This window comes from Sprattus sprattus, assembly GCF_963457725.1.
Source record: "Sprattus sprattus genome assembly, chromosome: 1".
NCBI lineage: Eukaryota > Metazoa > Chordata > Actinopteri > Clupeiformes > Clupeidae > Sprattus > Sprattus sprattus.
Window position 1 is genome coordinate 24,302,037 of NC_137920.1, and position 22,093 is coordinate 24,324,129.

A 22,093-nucleotide genomic window follows, 5' to 3' on the forward strand; every position below is an offset into this window, starting at 1 on the left:
GGCTCCTCCTCTTTTCTGTGGTCTGCCAAGGCGGGAGTGTGTGTGTGTGAGAGTGAGTGAGTGTGCAGGCACAACAGCATAACTGTGAAAGAGAGAGGGAGAGGGAGAAAGAGACAGAGAGCAGGGGAGGGAGGGGGAGACAGGCAGAGTGAGGCGAAACGACATGTGCTGCTACAGTCAGACCTCCACTACACTACCTCGTGCTTGTCGCTTGGCGGAGGATAATGGTAAACATGAGAAAACAAAGAGGTCCATTGACACCGCGTGGAGAGAAGAATGCTTGTAGCCTTGGCTGTAGCGCTGCAGTTGATGACAACGAATAAGAATGAATAGTGCCCTCATTAGTTTGTTACAGCATTACAACGAGGGTGTAATCCATAAAGTTACATTTGTTGGATTACCCATATTTACCAACTAGCTAAACAGTTATGCCCTCTTCTACGTTTCACTACTCATCATAATTGTCACTTATGGATTTAAACAGATAGCAGAATTAGGCCTAGACCTACTTCATCATTATGGTAACAAAAAGAGACAAAAAAAACCAAATGGTTCATGTTAACTGTGGCTACGCGAAGAAAAGTAAAGTTTAAAATCCCGTCCGAATGTTTTTTTTTTTACAATACATTTCGTTGTCATCAAGCGCGCTAACACACAACTATTACCCCACATTTGCGAAAACGTGAAAAGGACGTGGCTTTAAATAAATGGTTTGTGAAGCTGACGATCGATGAAGCCTATTTCGATTCATGCTCGCTTCAACCTGGTTGGTATTTGACCGCGTGCTTCCTTTGGTTCAGCGCAGGACAAAGCGCGATCAGGCGGCAACAGCGGGTACAACCTAAAAGCTCTGCTGTGGTAGAATGGCTCCACCTACCGACGATCATAGCGACGGCTTTATGGGTTTGAAGGGATTGTCTCCAAGTTTCCAATGGACCATACGTTTTTGTTGATCCCTCTTAACTGTACATTCCAAACCATGACACAGCCTAGCAACGGACATACACATTGCCATTCACTATTCCCCCGTTTCTGTGTAGATCTGTACACACAAATCCCTCTTTCATCACTGGTTACACCATGCGCTCATTTAGTAAGCACTGGCATTCGGTATGATTAATTCAAGTCACCAAAGCTCGAACCCAACTAACACACAATTCCAGCTGTAGACATAAAAGGCACTATGGGTCACACACCAATCAGAACCTCAGGATAGATGGATAAAAACAACCATGAGACAGATCAGATTTTTCTATATGGGTAAAAACATACAATTATTGTACTGTATTCCACATTCTTCATATCATTGTAATATTGGTGCAGCAGGCCTGCATTTATCTCCCCCCCCCCTAAACCATACCCACCATTACTCGGTTACCTGCAGTAACAGGTTTTCAGTAGTGTTTTGAATTTATCTCACAAGTGTGTAATGGCTTTTGTTGTGGATGTGTATTTGACTACACTTTTTTTTAAAGGTAAGTTTATTCTTTTATAATAAATGCAATAAGTTGTATCCAATGTGTACATGATAAGGAATTGAATTGGCAGTTCATGGATATGTTTTCATCTTCATGAGTTTCAAGCCAACAACAAAAAAGACGCATTAATGTGATCATGTTTATTCAGTTTAAAAATAAGTTACAATAAATAGTACATAATATCAAATAAATAATGAACACTGCAAAAGCACTTCAATGAAAACCCAATAGCATTAATGAAAAGTAATGTTAAACCAAACAGGAGATTCACATCGAGAGACCAAAAGAACTGGAGAGATGTGATCAGTATATTAGCCGGGTTTTCAGCAGTAACTTAGCAACCTGACAATCGCTCTCAGAACCTAAGAATGGTTCCAGAACCACTCATGACAGGTCAGTGTGCTCTGATCTACTGGTAAATTGATAATGGACGTATTTATATCATAATCGACTTGTTGTTTTGGATTAAAGCAGTACATGCACACACAAGTGAGCGTGAGCTATACTGATCACGGTTGGGTCTATGGCAGCCTCTTACTTTTTCTTGGTTGCGACAGCTGGTCAAAATGCACTCAACAACTGACACTACTGACAGTGTACAAAAGGGAGCAAAAGACCACAGTCAACATACATTCACACATTCACACACACACACACACACACACGAGGCGATACAGATATGATTACATCAAAATTGGGTGAAGTTAATCGCACACAAACGTAACTTCGAACACAACATGTGGCTCGACTTGAGATCATTTAGTTTGTTTGCTTGCTTTCCCCAGTTAAGTGCCCAAAACTGGTGTACAATTACTCAGTGTATATTACAGAGTGTCATTATCAGTGCAAGCTTGAGTAAAAACCATGGCAGGTTGACACTGGCATGCATTGTATTTGACCTGCTGTGTTATTCGGAATTATTTCCTTGTGTGCTGGAAGGTCCGTTTGGACGTCATGGCACTAGATGGGTTGTAAACTTTGTACTGGACAAGGCTTGCTGGAGCAAGAGGACTTGGCGGTCAGTTTGCTTGTCCCAGAGGCAGTACAGCCCTCTTTCCACTAGGTGGCACTAGACTAGAGAGTGTGCTATGGATCAAAGGCTTATACATTAAAGGCAAAAGTAACAAAATAATACTGAGAATTTGAACAAGTTTAAAATTCATAAATGTCTTGGGTTTCCTCAATTAAATTATAACCACAAAAAATGTGATTGTTCCTTCCCTCTCTCTCTCTTTTTTTTACCGGGTGCTTCAGGACAGGGAAGTTTACTATTGTGAGCTGTGTAAGAGAGTTTAGATCAGGACAATAGTAGTGTGCGGACAGTAACACAGTCACACACACACACACACACACACGTTCACACACATGGAAAATAAAAAATAAATCTTAAACTCAAGAGGCAAAACTTGGGCACAACAGCGAGCTCCCTTCGAACATGCAGTGATCACATGGCACGACACGAAAATGTTCAGCTAGCAAAAATAACCCAAAAAACCTTTTCTTTTTAATTTCTCTCTCTCATTCTCTTAAGCCTTCTTTCTTCCTATATGTCTTTCTTTCACTCTATCTCTCAGTCATCTGTGCGTGTGGTTTACAGGTTGCTCTCATGTGTGTCCACAGCCGTGGAGATGGGGTGCAGGCCGCCGTTATCGTTGAGGCGCTTGGCCCGGTAGGTCTCGTAGTGAATGTTGTGGGTCACCTCCTTCAGGTCCTGGAGGTGAGACCTGGTCCAAAAAAAGAAAAGAAGGAGAAATTAGTAAATATTGATGAAAAAGTATATCTGTGATATAAGTCGCTTTGAATAACAGTAAAATGTAAAAAAAATAAATTAAAAGGCGTGAGATTAGATGCAACATGATCTGTGTGAGTGTGACATGAGGGATTTTCTAGTGCTAGCTGAGGCACAGTTAAAGCTACTTATGCTCATGGGTTTTGTCTTAAAGCTGTAACTAGGGCGGCTTCCCTGATGCTTCTGTCAAAAAGATACAGGGAAAATGATCAATGATAAAAAGCCAATGCAAGTAGACAAGAATAACAGGAAGTGAGGTGGCTTTGCTATTTGAATCGGTCAACTAAGTGGTGGGAAAGTGCAATGCGAAAGATTTCAAGTGTTTTGCTTAAGTCTGAAACAAAGATAGTTTGGCTGGTAAACACCAACGACATCCAAGGCCAATGACAGAACCCAATGACAAAAATACTGAAGTGCAGTGGCTTTATTATTTGTGTCTCCTGAAAGTATGACAGAATCGCTCACCTGATGATGAAGTCTCGAAGCAGAGAGAACTCGCAGTGGTTCAGATTTTCAACTGGAGAGGAAGAGAGAGAGAGAGATATAAAGAGAGAGAGGGAGAGAGAGAGAGAGAGAGAGAGAGAGAGAGAGAGAGAGAGAGAGCAAGTGAGTAATGGCATCTGTGGCTTCATAAATCATATCCATGTGAACAGTAACATCCTCCTCAAGACAGACAGACGGACTGGGGGGCACTGTGGCGCAACCAGTTGCCCCAACCACATTCGGGCTTGATGCCCATGGAGGACACAAGTTCAATTACGGCCTGATGTCATTTCTCCTGTCCACTCCCCACCTCTTCTCCCTCTCATTTTCTGTCCCACTCTTCACTACAACTATCGATTAAAGGCCAAAAAGCCCAAAAATAAATCTTTAAAAAAAAAAAGACAGACAGACGGACTAACAACTAGACTGGGGGCAAACACTGGACAGACCGCTGGAGGAACGTGGCCGAGAACTTAGCTGAATTTGGCGAAATGTGTAACAGGTTATAATCAAGGACTGCACCTTTAAACCTGGAGAAGCAACGCTAGTCAGCCTGCACTCCAGTGATTGGCTGAGTCATCTAGTAAGAATAATTAAACCAATCACAGAGCAGTTTGGCCAATGAGAGCGAGCAAACAATCCAGTTGAATCAGGCAGTCTGAGTGCGTCTGCATGACAGACGCATGAGCAGCCATTAGAGGAAGGGCAGAGGAAACGTCTCTGTGAGATGGGATCAGAAACCAAGTCAAGCGAAAGACCCATGATGCCAGTCATCCGTTAAAGCCATGGCCCAGTCTCCTCCACAGACAGACACACACACACACACACACACACACAAACACACACACACACACACACACACACACACACACGTCAGCCGTCCTGACAAAGCTACCGGGGTGACTGATGCACAAAACCCGCTGTGTCTCCACACTGTGTAGATCACAGGAGAATTCTAGCTTGAACCCTCAGGCCTCAAACACACACACAGATACTCACTCACTCTCTCTCTCACACACACACACACACACACACACACACACACACACACACACACATACACAGATACTCACTCACTCTCTTTCTCTCTCTCACACACACACACACACACACACACACACACAGATACTCACTCACTCTCTTTCTCTCACACACACACACACACACGCACATACACAGATACTCACTGTCTCTCTCACACACACACACATATACATTCCACGCACACATTCCACACACAAAAACGGTTCCACCTAGACCATGGCACACTGAAAGACAAAGTCTAACCTGTTTATTGTATGGCCTATCACATCATTGTCTTACATAAAGCCTCCAACGTGTGTGTGTGTGTGTGTGTGTGTGTGTGTGTGTGTGTGTGTGTGTGTGTGTGCTTAATGTATGTTGCAGGCGTCATGCAGTTTCTCCAGTCCTGGGCTTACCTAAGAAACCGACCTCACTGATATTCTGTCTGAGCATTTTTGACATTCTGAGGCTCTCTTTCTCTGTTCCGTTCCGTGGGTGCGGACATCTTTAAATTAGACCTGTTTACTTGTTTTTTTACTAGGTATGGAGAATATATGTATTATATACTGTGATTTATCTAAACTATTTTTTTCTCACTGAATGTGGTATGCTGCCAGTTCATGAGAAATCCAACTGCGCCCAAACTTTGAACTGCTGTCAGTTTATGTTCTGACGATGAGAAGTATTGTGGGGAGGTGCTGTGAACCCGCACCCTCTCTCAACTCTCACACGCTGCAGACACAAGTGTAGCCTACATGCAGATGCTCGGGTCAGAACATTCAAAACCGCGTGATTTTTCGTTCCGTTGCTTTTAGCTTCAAATTGTATTTTTAAATCTAAAAAACAAAATGACCGGAGGACTGGGCTTCTGTGATCTCATAGCTGCTTATGGCCCTTTGCTTATTTATACCATATAGTGGCACATATAGTACAGTTAAAATCATGCTATACGAGACAATTCAAGGTATTTATACCATACAACATACAGTACACAGTAGAAGTCATGCTGTACGAGACATTATAGAGGTATTTATACCATACAACATACAGTACACAGTAGAATTCATGCTATACGAGACATTATAGAGGTATTTATACCCCTGCCCTGCCTATGTCACAGTGCGCTAATTAAATCCCATCTGTCCATTTTCACTGAGATAAAAGACCTGGAGACGGGACATTCAGTAGCAGGGCTGGATGATCTGATTAGGTTTAATTAACCTCAGGGTCAGTGAGTCTCCATGTTGAAGAATATGCTCTGGGTGGCCTGGTGTGTATCTCTCAGTGATATAGTTACAAGAGGAGCTCAATTCTGTTCAAAGCCTTGACCTGGATATGACGTCTTGCTTGTAATGTAGTAGATACAGCACCATTAGTTAACTGAGAAAGAGTATTCGTTTTTTGGACCATCTTTAAATGTTACATCCCTTCTGTCTCCCTCTCCCCCATCCTCTATATGAAAAGCACACAACCACACACACACACAAACACACACACACACACACACACACACACACACACACACACACACACACACACACACACACACACACAGAGCAGCAACACACAAACACACACACACACACACACACACACACACACACACACACACACACACAGAGTAGCAACACACTGAAGTGCCCTCAAGCATCACTAGGAACAGAGGTCCTCATGTGCGGCTCAGTCTTTGCCGCAAGCTAGCCAACAGACGTCAGTCTCTATTACACTAACCACGTCATGTGCATCCTATCAGGATATGATTTATCCATATGACATTTACCCTTGGTCACTTACGAGCAGCTCTGTTGGACAGATAGAAGCAGGGCGAGCCCTGCGTTTCAGCTACTGTGTGGATGGTAGGAGGCACAGTAAAAATCGACATGCTAACTATCACTTAGCAATGCAAAAGCTTAGCCACCACGGCACGGAAATCAGTTCCTCTCGTCTCCAACATTTTAAATTAGAATCACTGCATGTGTCGACGTGCAATATGTTAAGTTCACAGCACTGGGTTAGGCTGAGCTGTATTTACGGCTCAGTTAGGACCTCTTCAGCCGTTATTCTGTACATCTGTACTGTTGCTATGGTGAGTAGGCTGTGTGAGTAGGCTGTGTTTTAGCATGTGGTTGTGCTGGCCGCATCTCATGCCAGTTTTCACAGAGTTTATAGACTGGAGAAGAGCCATAACAGGAAGTGCTCAACAGGCTACATATCTGTATCTGCAATCAGTAAACTGCTGCTATAAAGCCATTTAAGCTCTTGTGATAAAGCACGCTGCGGTTCATCTCCATACAAGGTGTTGTGAGTCTGATTAGTCTTGTTGGCCCAGTATTGCCTACTGCCTGCTCCACAACAGTTAAAACTAGGTCCTAGCCAGACTGGAATCCAATGCAATAGATCCCGATCACAATGGTTCACCTGCGTACCGGGTTTAGTGAACTTGACTTCCTGTCTCTGTTTTAGCCCACTGATGCCTGCTCTCTGCCTGGTTTGCTCTCTTGGTTTCGGTCATGGGTTACAAACTCACCATATGACCTTCAGCACACACACACACAAACACACACACACACACAAACACACATACACACACACACTCACACACTTGTAATGTAAAGCTTTCCTTCCATCCCACAATTTACCTCAAGTTCAGACAAACACATACACACACACACACACACACACTTGTAATGTAAAAGGTTTCCTCCATCCCACAACTTGCCTCACGTTTAGACAAACACACACGCACACAGGAATGTGCGCACACAAACACACACACACACACACACACTTGTAAAGTAAAGGTTTCCTCCATCCCACAACTTGCCTCATGTTTAGACAAACACACACCCACACGCACACAGGCATGTGCTCACACACATACACACACACCAAAGTTATGAAAACAAGAAGACTTCCTGCGGTCTACGCTACATACCTTCTACAATGCCCCATGCGGTCTTCCGTCCCAGGACCCGTTTGCCGTTGACCTGGTACTCCTTATCACTGCCCACCACTGCAAAGGGCATGACCTCCTGCAAGACAGAGAGGGAGAGTGAGAGGAGAAAGAGACAGAGATGGGTAGAGTGAGTGATTGAGGAAAGAGAGACAAAGTGAGAGAGAAGAGAAATAGATAGAAGAGAGAGTGATTGAAGAGAGATAGGGAAAGAGTGATAGAAGAGAGAAAGAGATATGTTAGAGACAGTGACAGAAGAGAAATATAGGCAGAGAGTGATAGAATAGGGAAAGAGTGATAGATAGACAGAGTGATAGAAGAGAAAGAGATAGGGAGAGAGTGATAGATAGAGAGAGAGAGTGATATAATAGGGAGAGAGAAAGGTAAAGAGAGAGTGATAGTGATAGTGATTTTAAAAGCTTGATTCAAGAAGACAGAGGGAGAGAAAGCTTAATGAGACACATTTTATCACTGCCCACCACTGGAAAGGGCATGCCCCCCCTGCGAGGATCTCAGAGAGGCAAAACAGCCGGAGAGAAAGAGAGACAGAGAGATGGGGGCGGGGGTTGAGAGACAGAGAGATGGGGAGGGGGGATGAGAGAGAGAGGGGTGGGAGAAAGACAGAAGAGAGAGAGGAGAGAAAGAGAGAGAGGGATGGGAGAAAGACAGAAGAGAGAGAGGAGAGAAAGAGAGAGAGAGATGGGCGGGTGAGAGAGAGATGGGGGCGGGTGAGAGAGAGGGAGAGGGTGGGTGGAGAGAGAGAGAGAGATGGGGGTGAGAGAGAGATGGTGGGAGAAAGAGAGAAGAGAGAGAGGAGAGAAAGAGATGATTCAAAAGAGACACAGTGTGATGCATGCGGTCATGGCCCTGTGGAGACAGTTTCATGAACTGACTTTGAGGAAGGGAGGGAGGGAGGGAGAGAAGGAGAGGGAGAGAAGGAGGGAGAGAGAGAGTGAGAGTGAGAGTGAGAGGGAAAGTGAGAGGGAGAGTGAGAGAAGGAGAGACAGCAGTGCAAATAGTGGGAGAGGCTGAAGCTGGACGCCTTTGGAAGAGGGGAGAAGAGGGGAAAAGAGGGGAGAACCCAACGGAAACAACATGTGAGAGGAGGAGGAGGGGAGAGAAAGTGCATAGGAGGACACACAACAAACAGACAGAAAATGAACACAGGGAAAAGAGGGGAAAATAAATGAGCGAGAGATGACTGAGAGAAAAAGACAGGGGGGAGGGAAGAAATACAAACAGAAGATGAAGGAGCTGAATGTGTCAGAGAGTGACCTTAAGGTTTGCCCATGTATACCACAGATGAGGGCGGCTAAACGAGATTAACAGCAGCGTCAGATGCTGTACGGCTCATACCCGGATCTTGTCGTTGTCGCTCTTGTCCTCCATGTCGTCGTCAAACTCCTTCTGAGGGTAAAACTCAATCCCGCACACCTCTAGCTCCTTCCTCACCTGACAGAGAAGAAGAAAATAAACTATTAATTCAGATGATCCATCACACAATATAATAATATAATTAATATAATATCAAGATTTAAATCTGTTCAAAGGCTTTTTCTTTCTTTCTTTCTCTGCTTTCTCTCTCTGTCTCTCATTTTCTTACCCTCTGTTTGAACTCAAACTTCTCCTCAGGTGTGAGCGTGTCCGATTTGGCGATGACGGGGATGAGGTTGACCGAGCCGCTCAGGTGTTTCATGAACTCAATGTCCAAGGGACGCAGCCTGAGAGACAGAGAGAGAGAAAGGGAGAAAGAGAGAGAGAGAGACAGACAGACAGACAGAAAGAGAAAGAGAGCAAGAGAAAGTGAGTGATGATGAGGGATTACAATTCTGAGAGCACAGCTTACTGCAGACATGATGTAAGCCTGTCAGACAGCTAAGCCTGGCAAAAATGAATTAATTTTTCCAATTCAGTCCGAATCAAGAGAGACACACAGAGACCTGATGTGTAAGAGTGAGTGTGTGTGTGTGAGTGTGTGTGTGTGTGTGTGTGTGTGTGTGTGTGTGTGTGTGTGTGTGTGTGTGTGTGTGTGTGTGTGTGTGTGTGTGTGTGTGTCTGTCTGTGGAGGAGACTGGGCTCAAGGGCTCAAGTATACTCCAAAACATTTCATGAGATCTCCGTGGTTACAGCGTGTACAGACCAAAACCTAGCTGTGTCTACGTGAGTATACTTAAGACTTAAGTATGAGGGCCTTCGTCTTTCCATCTATATCCCTGTCTTAACACGGAGCCCACTTCAACACCACTGTCTGCACTTGAGTGCTATGACACATCCTGGAGCTCAGTCAGCCAGAGTATTATTACTGAGTATTATATGTTTAACGCGGCTCATATTTGATGGATTAGCGTATTAGCGTATAAGGTGCTCTGTGCCGCTCTGACTCACGAGTGGCCAGTGGGGGCGATGAAGTAGAGGCAGCAGTGGACTCGGGTGTCCGGGATTCGCTTTTTGCGGGCGATGTTCACCTCCTCCTTCAGGAACTTCTCGTACTGCTCGTTGATGAACTTCGAGATGGGCTCCCAGCTGAACAGAGAACACAGAGCGCCCGCAAGGAGTCAAAACATTGTCGAAAGACTCACGTTAGCAAACGACTCACTGAGCCGTCAAAAAAAGAGTCAAAAACTGGCGAACGATTCGTGGGGTAAAGCTGCTAAGAACAAATCCGGATATTTGAGGTTTTAAGTGCCTGTTCCACTAGGGTGGTGTTAAAGGAGATAATTCCCTTACTTTTAACACCCCCAACCCTTAAAAAATCAAAAGAGCTTAGCGGCTTAGCCAGAAGCTAGTGGAGTTAGCTAGTGGAGTCACTCACCAGTTGTCATTATTGATCTGGTCCCCGAAGCCTGGTGTGTCTGTGATGGTCAGCTTCATCTTAACGCCCCCTTCCTCAATCACTGAAATACACAAAGCAAGTCAACTCAAGTCAACACAAAGGGTGGTGTGTGGGAGGCAGCATTGCACTGGCCCTCCCTACCATGTTTGCACTTAATACCATCTTGCTCATGGTATTAAATTAGCAAAATTAATTTGCCAAGTTATTAAATTAGCTTTAGGACTTTGCCCACTGCTTTGCTTGTCAATGAAATTAGGGCCCAAACAGCCCAAGCTGGCCTTGATGGCTCAACGCACTGCAACTTAAGAAAACACAAGCAAATACACAGAACACAAACAAATACACAGAACACAAACAAATAGACAGAACACAAGCAAATAGACGGAACACAAACAAATAGACAGAACACAAGCAAACAGACAGAACACAAGCAAATACACAGAACACAAACAAATAGACAGAACACAAGCAAAAAGACAGAACACAAACAAATAGACAGAACACAAACAAATAGACAGAACACAAGCAAAAAGAAAGAACACAAACAAATAGACAGAACATTAACAAATAGACAAACACAAACAAATTAAGAGGACAACTTAATCAATTTGACTGCACAGGCACAGCATTAAGAGAACGTGCAGCAAATTCAGACAAAACATTTAAAAAATACACTGCCAATTCCAGACAAAACATGAAAGAAATGCACTGCCAATTCAGACAACAAATTAAAGAAATGCACTGCCAATTCAGACAGGACATAAAAAAATGCACTGCCAATTCAGACAAAACAACACATTACAGACCTTTTACATTCCCTCTGTACTGGGCAGCTATTACCCACTCCCTTTCTTTCTTTATCTATCTCTAAATGTATTAATTAATTTCCCCTATAGCCTGTAAATGCCACTGCGCAGTGGAGAATGCTAAGTACCACGTGTGCCAGCTGTGGCTTTCCCACCAGCATCTTTACAGGCACTCCCCCTGACCCCTGGGGGCCATCCTCTCATCTCTACAGGCACTCCCCCTGCCTCTGGGGGCCATCCTCTCAAAGCCACGCTAGAGAGACGAGCAATGCGTGCCTGGGTGGGTGACAGGGGAGAGAAGGTTCCAGATGGGACCCCTAACAAGAGAGCATGAGGTGTATGACACCTATTTTTAGTTCAGCGTGGCTGGCGTTTGTGTTCTAAACGTTCTTATAAGTAGTGCCTGCACGGTGCTCTGGCCTCGATAGCTCACCCAGATAAATAATGATGGGATGAATTAAATTCCCTTGTCTAATGCTCTCGCTCTCTCTTTCTCTGTGTGACTGTCTCTCTCTCTCTCTCTCTCTCTCATGTGTTCTCTCTCTGCCCTTCTCTCTTTTTCTTTCTCTCTCTCACAGCACACAGACACATACATATACATACACACACACACACACACACACACACACACACACACACACACACACACACACACACACACACACACACACACACACACACACACACACACACACACACACACATACATACACAAACATGTCATAAACAGACACACACACAAATTCATACCATGTGACACGGCCTTGATCTCTACGGTCTTAGGGATCTTGTCTTCTCGGCCCCACTCACTGCATTTCCTGCTGACCTGAGACTTGAAGAGTGTGTTCACCAGTGTGGACTTGCCAAGGCCACTCTGTCCTAGTGGGACAAATCAGAAAAGAAGAGAGAGGGATGAGTCCATGGAGAGAGAGACAGAGAGAGACAGAGAGAGAGAGAGAGAGAAAACAACACAGTTGGAGTTGGAGAGAGAGAGAGAAACAGTCCATTAACAATAGAGAATGGGACCATTAGGACTTTAAGGTGCTACAAATAGCAACTGGGCCATGTAGGATATTTAGGGTACTCCCCTTTAATTTGATGTGTAGCATGTAAGCAATAAGCAGTAAAGACCTGAACATATAACAAAGACTGCAAGAGTGGGAGAGAATAAAGATTACAGTCCAACACAGTACAGTGCAGCTGACGGGTAGTCGAGGACGGTTTTGAGCAACAAAAACCCTAGAATGTTCCCTCACCTACAACCATCATGTTGAAGTCAAAGCCCGTCTTCACTGTCTTCTTTTTCATCTGCTCAATGATGGTGTCAATCCCAATGTAGCCCAGCAGCGTGGACCCCCCTGACCTTTGAACCGCGGGCCCTGAGGGCGGGGCAGGGTGGGAAGGGATCGGGGGAGGGGCCACATGAGGGGGCTTGGCCGGGACCACGGGCTTGGGCCTCACCTCTGGAGGGGCGACGTCTGCCATATCTGATGATGCAAAGACAAAAAAATAAGAAATTACAGTGACAATGAGGCGGACAGAAAGGGATACAGCATGACAGACTGTCACACTGGATAAAGAACAAGGAAATGCTAGACATATAGACCCTACTGTATTATTCTATTATGAAAGAGGTTGTCATGAAGTGGCATCAACACCAGCTTCAATTAGAAGTATGAAATGCTATTTTAGTCAATAACCATTGGTTGTTGTTGTTACATATGAAATAACATCTATAACTGTGTCATTGCAAACGATAATTTTGAGCGATTCATGCCTCGCCAGTTAGGCTATGTTTTGTGTTAACAGACAGACATTCTTATCCAATTTCTGCGGATCATCACACATTTCCCAGCTTCTACTACCTCTCTCAATGTACACGATGCTCATTTAACAAGCGATGAACGACCATTAATTTTTAAGAGCGCAGTTCAGATATGGTCAACATGCCGGCCAGCATGCAATTACATTTCTTAGCTACTACTTCGCTACACACAGTTTTGGGTGCTAACGTTACTGTACAAATACTCTACTATTAGCTACAATGACGCAAATGTCGACAACAAATTAGGGTGTGATTTCTGTTTTACCCGATATAGAAATTGGCAAGCGAAACAAATCACAGATCACCCGTTGCCAAATCCTTTCAGTCAAAACCCATTGTCCCCATGCAACGTGAGCAAGGTGGGTGATGCTAGCTTCAAAGAGCGACTTACCAAATTTGGTGGTTCAATCACCGGATTCTATTTTGAATACACGCAGGTTGCGATCCGTGACCAGGCTTGCTGACGTCGGTATTCCGATATTAGCTAAAAAGTCTCAAAATAAAGACCATATCCACAAAAGGCAGGATGATAGACCGATATTTGGAAAATATCATGTGACCCGTCTGGGTACCTCTTCTCTCGTCCTCGCCTCTTTTTCTGTGCTCCGTGCTCAACCCCCCTTCTCCCTTTAGCGTTGCTAAGGAGACGAGAGACTTGGATGCAGCACGCATGCTCATTTGCCCTGGAATCTCATATCGGTGTGAAGCTCTGGGTTGGGTTAGAAATGTCCAAGTGTTTGCTGAAAAGTCTTCGTACAGTTCCATATTAAGTATCAAAGCTTCGTTAAGACATTCAAAATGGCCTTGCCTTGGAATGCATCTAGTAGACCGAACCTAAAAAATGTCAATTAGTTAAAACAGCGTCCTGTTATTAGAGCTGGACGAATGAAGAATGTATATATCAAAGTGAGATTTCAAAGTAAAAAAAAAATTACAAAAGCATTTGTTCGAAAGAAGTGCACCGCCGTAACGGAGAGAACGCTGCCATAAGCTTTTAATTAGATTGCGGTTTAATGTAGCGTAAATAAGAGACTTATTAAGAGATCAGGCCACTGTGCTGCTCCACTGTGTGTTTCAGGACAGACCAAATCCGAGCCAGTTTTAATTAAAACATGTTATGTAAGATCTCAAACCGCCCATACAGCCATAAAATGCTGGTGTATAGTTTGTCAAATGATACTACTAATAAATTATGATGCAAACGAACAGGGTATAGGCTAAATGACAAGACAAAACCCCACAGCTTGCAGTTATCCCACAAGACCTGCAGTGTTTGAACACAACAGCGCCGTGACGACAGTCTTGGCAGGACAAACCCTTCGATACTCACATTTTTGGCGTGTGCGTCACCCGCCCTTCGAGGTAGGGGAGCCTTCTTTGCTCGCCAGAGACCTTTAGCAACTGGCCTACCGGGCACGCTCTCCTTTATCTCACAAGTTCTCAGCACGCCTGTCATTCAGCTGATAAGGACTTGTGCTTATTTAACGTTTTCTCACCCTTCATTTACGAGCAAAGTTATGTGTCAATCGTGAATAAATTTTTTTTTTTTTAAAAACAGGCCTCTTATTGACCTCTTCCCTGACGGAATAAACGTAGGCTACACATCAAACATTTTCCCAGTTATGTAAATTAAAAATAATTAAAAATATGTGAACCTTTAAATAATGACTAATTAAAAATGTTTCAGGCCTCTCCTCCACTATGCCACTCACTCACCCATTGTCACCCACACCCCTGAATCCAACACAGGCCCCTGCAATGTTCTCATCGCCAGGGAAACAGATGGCTTGGATAGAGGGGGGTCCGGCGTGACCAGAGGAGACATATCCATGTCTGTGTGTCTGTAACTGTCTGAGCCCAACAGCCGGAATGACTGTCTGTCCGCCTGGTGTGGACTGTTGCTGAGCCGGGACAGCAGCGCCGAAGCCTGCAGGTGTTGGTGTTGGTGTTGTTGATTGTGCTGTTGATGGTTAGGTTGGTGTTGGTGCTGGTGCTGTTGATGGTTAGGTTGGTGTTGGTGTTGTCTGTGTTGGCTGTCAGTGGACAACAGCCCCTGAGCTCCCCATTCATCGGCAGAACATTCTGGAGTGCTCGCGACGCGCTCACTGTCGCCCCACTGGTCAGGTGGTTGACCCATTCGTGGTGTTGTTGTGTGAGACGGGTCAGGCAGCACCGAACGGTCAGCAGACCTGCTCTCAGTAATGGCTGCATCCACACCAAACATGTCGTGAGTCACACAATGATTCGGCCGTGAAACCTGCCCATCCCTCTCAGAGTGGCAGCCACTGCTGTCACCCACTGGGCATAGTATGGACTCTGTATCAGGGCATGGTGGGCTGTTCTGAGGGGGATCAGAAACTACTCTTTGCTCTTCCAGTGTCTCAGCTTGGCTTGCGGTTTGAGCCGAGAGAGGAGCAGAGGTCTCGTATGGCTGAATTGGTGCCAGGTATGCCGGCCGGCTGTCAGCTGCCATATCACCCTCTTTGATCTGGGCGCCGGGCGGGGGGAGTCTGCCTAATTGACCTGCTTCCTCCATCGACCTGTCGCACTTCAAAGGGAAGCTCTCCGGTCGGGTGGTCTCATCTGGTGAGCTGCTGTGAGGTGTCATAATTTCACGATGCCTTGGTTCTGTTTCTGAACTGCAGTGCTGAAGCCTGGTCCTGTTATAGCGAATGGGTGAAGCTCTGCATGGAAGGCAAAGAAAAAAACATGTTTAATGTAAGATATTGTAGGTTCATTTGTGTGCTTTAAACCTTAAGGTGCTTGGTGGAAATACGTTTTCTTTTTCTGTGTGTAAGTTTGAAAGAAATGCTCTTCTTTTCTGCCCCTAAGGTCATATGACTGCAATATGCATTCTGGTGCATACACATTTAGTGCATTCCTTGTCCTAACGAGAAACATGAGAAACATATTAGCAGGTCCATTGGGAACTCCTTTAGGCAGACACAAGCCACAATGTTAAATATATGTGGCCTAAACAGTAGCAGGAGAGGGTGCTGACAAACATAATTGACACCATGGGATGAAGCATGTTATGACAATAATTGGAAGACGGGGGGAGGTATATTGTGCGTTGTGAAACCCCCCTCGAGTCATCACTTTTTCCTAGTATTGATAGAAACCACCAAAAACTACTTTGATCATATGTCTGTTAGCCACGTGTCTTTCACTGAAATGAGGAGACTGTATGTGTGACATGAGTTGAGTTTCTAATATGAAGGGGCTTTGCCCCGCAGAACTTTGATTTGTTGCTTGACTCTTGTGGTGCTTGAAACGTTCCCTAATTCTGGTGCCGTGAATAAAGCCAGTCTCACACTTGCCTGAGTTGCCTGAAAGTTTTTACCACAGTTTTCAAGAGAGTTGTCAAAAATGTTGTCAGAGATATACAGTATATGATCATCGTTTACGACTTTATGAAAACAAAATACTATCAGAAGTACGAATGACTAGCCTGGCTACACATGCCTGCCTACTGCTCCCAGCTTAGTATTCACAGGAATTGTATTAGCCTATATTCAAAAGTATAGTATGTGAGTCTGGTTTTTTTCAGGCTATTGTAGATCCACAGTTCAAAACATGTGACCAATGTGAAATCATTTGCACTGAGAAAACTTGCAGAGAAAACAAATTAAACATTCCATATCTTATCTTACTAATCGTATCACAAATCTTGGACGATACCTTTTTTTTTGGGGGGGGGGATTATTGCTCCCAATGCATCAGGGTAATATTGTGTTACGGGGTCTCCACTGGTTCTTAATAAATGTGACTCAAAGCACTCACTTGGATGTAGCCTCTCCCTGCATGCGGCCCAGCAGGTCTGGATGACCTCTGTCCGACCTCTGCTCAGGTGAGGGAGAGCCCTGCACTGGTCTGGGCGGTGTCAGGGCCTGTCTGTTGGTCTGTAGGTCAGAGGCTGTACTGCCCCTGAAGGTTCTCGGAGACTTTGCGATGGGGGGTTGAATCCTTGTTGGCTTCACATTAGGAAGGGATGGGGACACACTTGTTGGCGATGTTAGATGGACGTGTGCTGTGTGAGAGTCCCTTGCCACTGCTGTGGAAGTGTTGTCCCTTTGGGTCCTCTTTGAGGCCTGCTCTCCCCGCATCTCCTGGCTTCTGCCCAGAAGCCTGGGGATGGATTCTGCCACTCTCCCGGGTTTGGTCAACCGAAGACGGGCTTGAAGCAAGACGGGGTCCTGGTGTTTTCTTTTTATCTGACTAATGGAGCGAGACCCCTTGACAACCTCCACGGTAGAACTGGGTCTCTTTCTGTCCTTGGACCATGACGACGGGGAGGCTTTGACATTGCTATTATTGGATGGAACTGCTGAGTCACTCTTTCCAGTAGCTGTGTCATGATACGCTGGTACAGCATCCGCTGTCTCATCGAGGGTAGAGCAATGTTCAGGATTTGAGATGGAGATTGATCTGACCTTTCTCTCACTGGATGGGGTCGGGCTCAGCCGCAGACTCTGGCCTTCCACCGGCCATTTCTCATTCCACACCTCCAAGGAAGGGCTGATCCTGTCTGTCTGATTGGTTGGAGTCAAGGGGCGGTCCCTGTTGCCAATCTCTGATTGGACAGGTGATGGAGGTGACTTGATTGGCAGGTACGATCTGGAAGTGGTAGGGCTAAAGACGAGAGGGTACAGAACAGTTCCCGAAAGATAAGGAGGCCGTTGTGATCTGGATCAATAGACACATGTGTCCTATATCAATAGTGTTGTCAATCAATAGTTACTTGTTAGTTAAGAGGTCTGATCTGCTCTAGATCATTAAAAGGTTAGCAAGGAATTGTAAGAATGGCCCCAATGAGCGCTGGGTACATTGTAGTTAGTGCTTATATCTGATACCTATGCAAGTAATATGTAATAACTATTAACTAACTTGTTAATAATAGCTTAATAGATCATAAACCAACATAATAAATATAGATAATGAATGCACCCCAGGCAATGACAGTGCAGAAATGCCGTATGAAAAGTCTTTGACAGAATGAGTGATCGGTGAGTGCATACCTGCATGGTTGGGAGCGGGTGACCTGGGGCATGGGCAGCAGTCCTGCAGGCTGTAAGGAGGGGATGAGGCAGGGCTTCTTCTGAATGAGCGCGGAGGAGAGGGGGGCGGCACGTGGGACGTCCAGAGAGGATGCGGGGCGGGTAAGGGTTATTTTGGGAGACGGGGGGGCTCTTTGGGGCAAGAGTGTTTTGCCAGGCGCAGGCTTGTTAGAACTCATTGTGTGGCTGTGGTTGGTTGGAGTGTGTGTGTGTGTGTGTGTGTGTGTGTGTGTGTGCATGTATGTGTGTATATGTGTGTGTGTGTGTGTTTGACAGAGGAAGAGATCTCAATTTCCTGCAACAGATGGATGGAGTAAATCTGACAGAGAGATGGAGAGAGAGAGAGAGAGAGAGATGGAGACAGCGAGAGAGAGAGGATCAGAGCGGAAGAGAGTATGAGGGTATTTGTGTGTACTTGTGAGGAAGAATATGCAAGCGAGAGTGGCGGAAAGAGATGGCGTGTGTGTGTGTGTGTGTGTGTGTGTGTGTGTGTGTGTGTGTGTGTGTGTGTGTAAAAGGCAGTGAGAAAGGGAGACAGACAAGACCAAAAAATAGCAACAGAGGAAGAGGTAGACGCTGAGCAAAGAGCAAAGAGCACGTTTAGCACAGAAGAGCACAACTTGGACAAGCACGTCTATTTATAGCCCCCACTGTAGGAAGGGTTCTTTGAACGAGGCAATAGCGGCAGGAGGCAGCATGGAGAACATCACCTGTAGCCAAAAGACCACAACTGATGCGCATGTGTGGGAATGCAAATATGCAACATTAACATACACAGATGTAAAAGGGATTCACAAAGCCAGTGTTGCAAGTATGGCTTTATTATAAGAGGATTTGGGGAAAAAACAACCCAAAGGGTTTCACACGTTGTGCTGCTCACAGTAACCGTCAGTGATAATTGTTTACGGCAATAACACATAATTACTGCGATGTGATTTTCCATCAAATCATGCAACTCATAATGCTCTTTATGAACATAAACATGCCCAATTTAGGTTACCAAGGTTACAGTCACCAGGCCTTACGTATGCAGCCAGTGAATATGAACGGTCTCAACACAATTCTCAACACATGTGCAACCTCTGGCGCTAGGTCTGATCATCAAAGGTTTGTTTGTTTTTGTTTGATGCCCACACAAACTAAAAGGTTAACTGTCCGCGGCTTGCAGAAAAGTTTGTCTAGCGTCGCAACTCAGAAACCCTTCGGTGAACAGAGCGTGTTGGTGATGTGACCTACATTAAAGCCATTTCAGGTCATACATAGCTTCTTTATATGAACTCTAGAGCCCAACACATATCATGCAAGTAGCTTTAAAGGCAAATAAAAAATAAGAACCAATGTCTAAAAGGATCATAAGAGGCCAAGAATCAAGCTTTAAAAGAATCATAAGAGGCCAAGATCACTGACCTGTATTATTCTCTGTCTGCCTCTTGAAAACAAGTGAAAATAATTGTAGGAAAGACAAAAAGACAGAGGGAGGGAGAGAGAGAGAGAGAGAGAGAGAGAGAGGAAGAGAGAGAGAGAGAGAGGAAGAGCGAGAGAGAGAGAGACGTGCAGCAGGGAAGTGGTGGGTACCAGACGCATTCTCTCCATTCCTGTCCTCTGAAAGTGGCACTGTCTTCCTCTCCCACTCCAGCCATCTCACATTTTATTACTCTCCATGGGAAAAACCCAAAGAACACACCCAGACTCATCCTATCACAAGTGCACACAGGCTTCCCCCAGTCCCGCTACAACAGGGACCCACAATACTGCATGAATCAGTAGTCTACAGTGGCCACACCTGGCTCAATGTAGGCGGGGGGTGGCGGCAGCATACGGCAGCATACACTTTTCTAATTACAGAGTTCTTGATGAAAAAATTATGTATTTATTATGTATGTAATAGTGTATTTTAAGCACTTTTACTTTCCTAATTACAGAGCTATTAAAGACCACCATTGTATGATGTGAATAAGAAAGTTATTTTAAACACTTACACTTTGCTAAATGTAGAGTTCTTAAAGAACACCATTTTCTATGCTTCCCCTTAACATGCACATTAATGATGTAATCAAAAGGGCTGTGTATACTTCCCCAGAACGTGTCCTCCATAAACCTCCAGCTCTGTAGGAGCCTACCCACTCATCTGTCATTCTTTGCAAAGTTGTTTGAGGTATCCTTCACCATACAAGTGGCTAGGTGTAGAGAGAATGTTAGAGAAGAAATGTTATAATTCATTGCTAGGTGTGGAGAGAATGTTGGAGAAGAAATCTTATAATGAATTGCTTTCATTTGCTGCTATATTTATGAATTATAAGAGAGTTGTATTGTAATGATCTGCGAATGTGTGTTTAAGGAGAGTTTGCAGGTGATAAAACAGGCAAGGTTCTGGTTGCCAAAATAGCAACAATCAGAAATGGGTCTAACACATTTAGCGTATAGTTTCACTGATATGTTCTTAGAGGACAACAAGAAGACCACAGATAGAGATAAAAATAATGTATTTATTATTTCTGAATCAGTTTCAGGCAAGGCTAGTTTAGTTCTTAGTGTAAACAGGGTATGAAAACAATGATGCATGTGCAGATGGAAACATTGTTTCTGAACATACAAGACATAGAAATGATCGAAACAGTATTTGGCACATGATTGACAGCTTTCAAAGACAACGGGTCATAACACCAAACAAACCATGTGGTTTTCCTCAAAAGTTAAAGGTACAACTATGGTACAACTCTGACGTTCATTAGTTACAAGTGACCTCTGTATCACATATGGTTGCGATGAATTTACCCTGAACACATAATTATTGCTGAGATTAAATAACATTTACTGTCAATCTAAAACATTATCTGGCAGCGCACGTGTCTGGCTCAGGCTCTACCAACAAACAAACAACAAACCAACAAACTAACAAACATTTGGCACTAGCACAATGGTTTGCACCAACACAATTTTGGCATAACTGATCACTGACTCGAAAGGTCCATTTCAGTTAAATCTCAAGTTCACAGACCACCGGTCACATATGTTAGTTTTAGTCTAAAGTGCATATACTGTAGTGGAAGAGAGGATCACCCCTTGAACTTTATGTACTATATCATAGCTTTCCGTAAAAACTCCATAGTTTTTCCGTGAAAACTCCATAGTAGACAAAACTCAATTTATGTTATTTAAGACTTCTTCATGACTTACTGAGGCCAAACATTTGAATTAACTGAATGTTAATTATACAATCCTATGAGGCCAGGTTTCAGACTTTGTATCTGTTTTATATTGTATCATAACCCTCCTTTCTCATAAAATGGAAACAGAAAGGAATTAAATCCCATTCTGTTGTTCCCACTTCAACCGCTGAAAAAGATAAGAATTGAGTCTCTCTCTCTCTCTCTCTCTCTCTCTCTCTCTCTCTCTCTCTCTCTCTCTCTCTCTTCCTGCTGCTTTTTTCGTTTCCCCTCAACATATCAGCACCTTGCTGTCCTCTTCCTTGCAGTTCTTGGCAGTGGTCAGAGGGGGGCGCTGTACGGACTTGTTGCTCCACTTGTGGGCATCCTGGAGGCCCGGCTCCAGGAAGTAGATGCAGGCGCCGAACCCGACCAGCACCAGCACGGACACCAGCAGGTAGACGGGCACGAACCAGTCCAGAAACATCAGGGGGACGGTGCGGGATCAGAGGAGGGACTGGAATGGGCAGGAGGAAGGAAGAGATCGATTGGTTAATTGATTGACTGATTTAATAATTAATTAATGAATTGGTTGGTAAGCCTGAAGGAGCAGGACATAAATATCCAAGGTATGCTTCCTAATCAATGGAGGAACTAAAAGTACATACATTGATTGAAACGGAGCTGGATATACTGATGG

At 44.5% G+C, this 22,093-nt stretch overlaps 1 protein-coding gene across 1 annotated transcript; it reads right to left on the bottom strand.

The window, feature by feature from the left end:
- Positions 1-2,946: 2,946 nt before the first annotated feature.
- septin3 (septin 3) lies at positions 2,947-12,850 on the bottom strand (the record flags this gene model as incomplete). The annotated part of the gene is made up of 9 exons (XM_080855372.1): positions 2,947-3,202; positions 3,733-3,784; positions 7,709-7,805; positions 9,083-9,178; positions 9,330-9,447; positions 10,112-10,249; positions 10,539-10,620; positions 12,116-12,244; positions 12,622-12,850. 9 exons carry the CDS (start codon positions 12,848-12,850, stop codon positions 3,070-3,072), a joined length of 1,074 nt encoding a protein of 357 aa, XP_080711498.1. The 3' UTR covers positions 2,947-3,069.
- Positions 12,851-22,093: the final 9,243 nt, after the last annotated feature.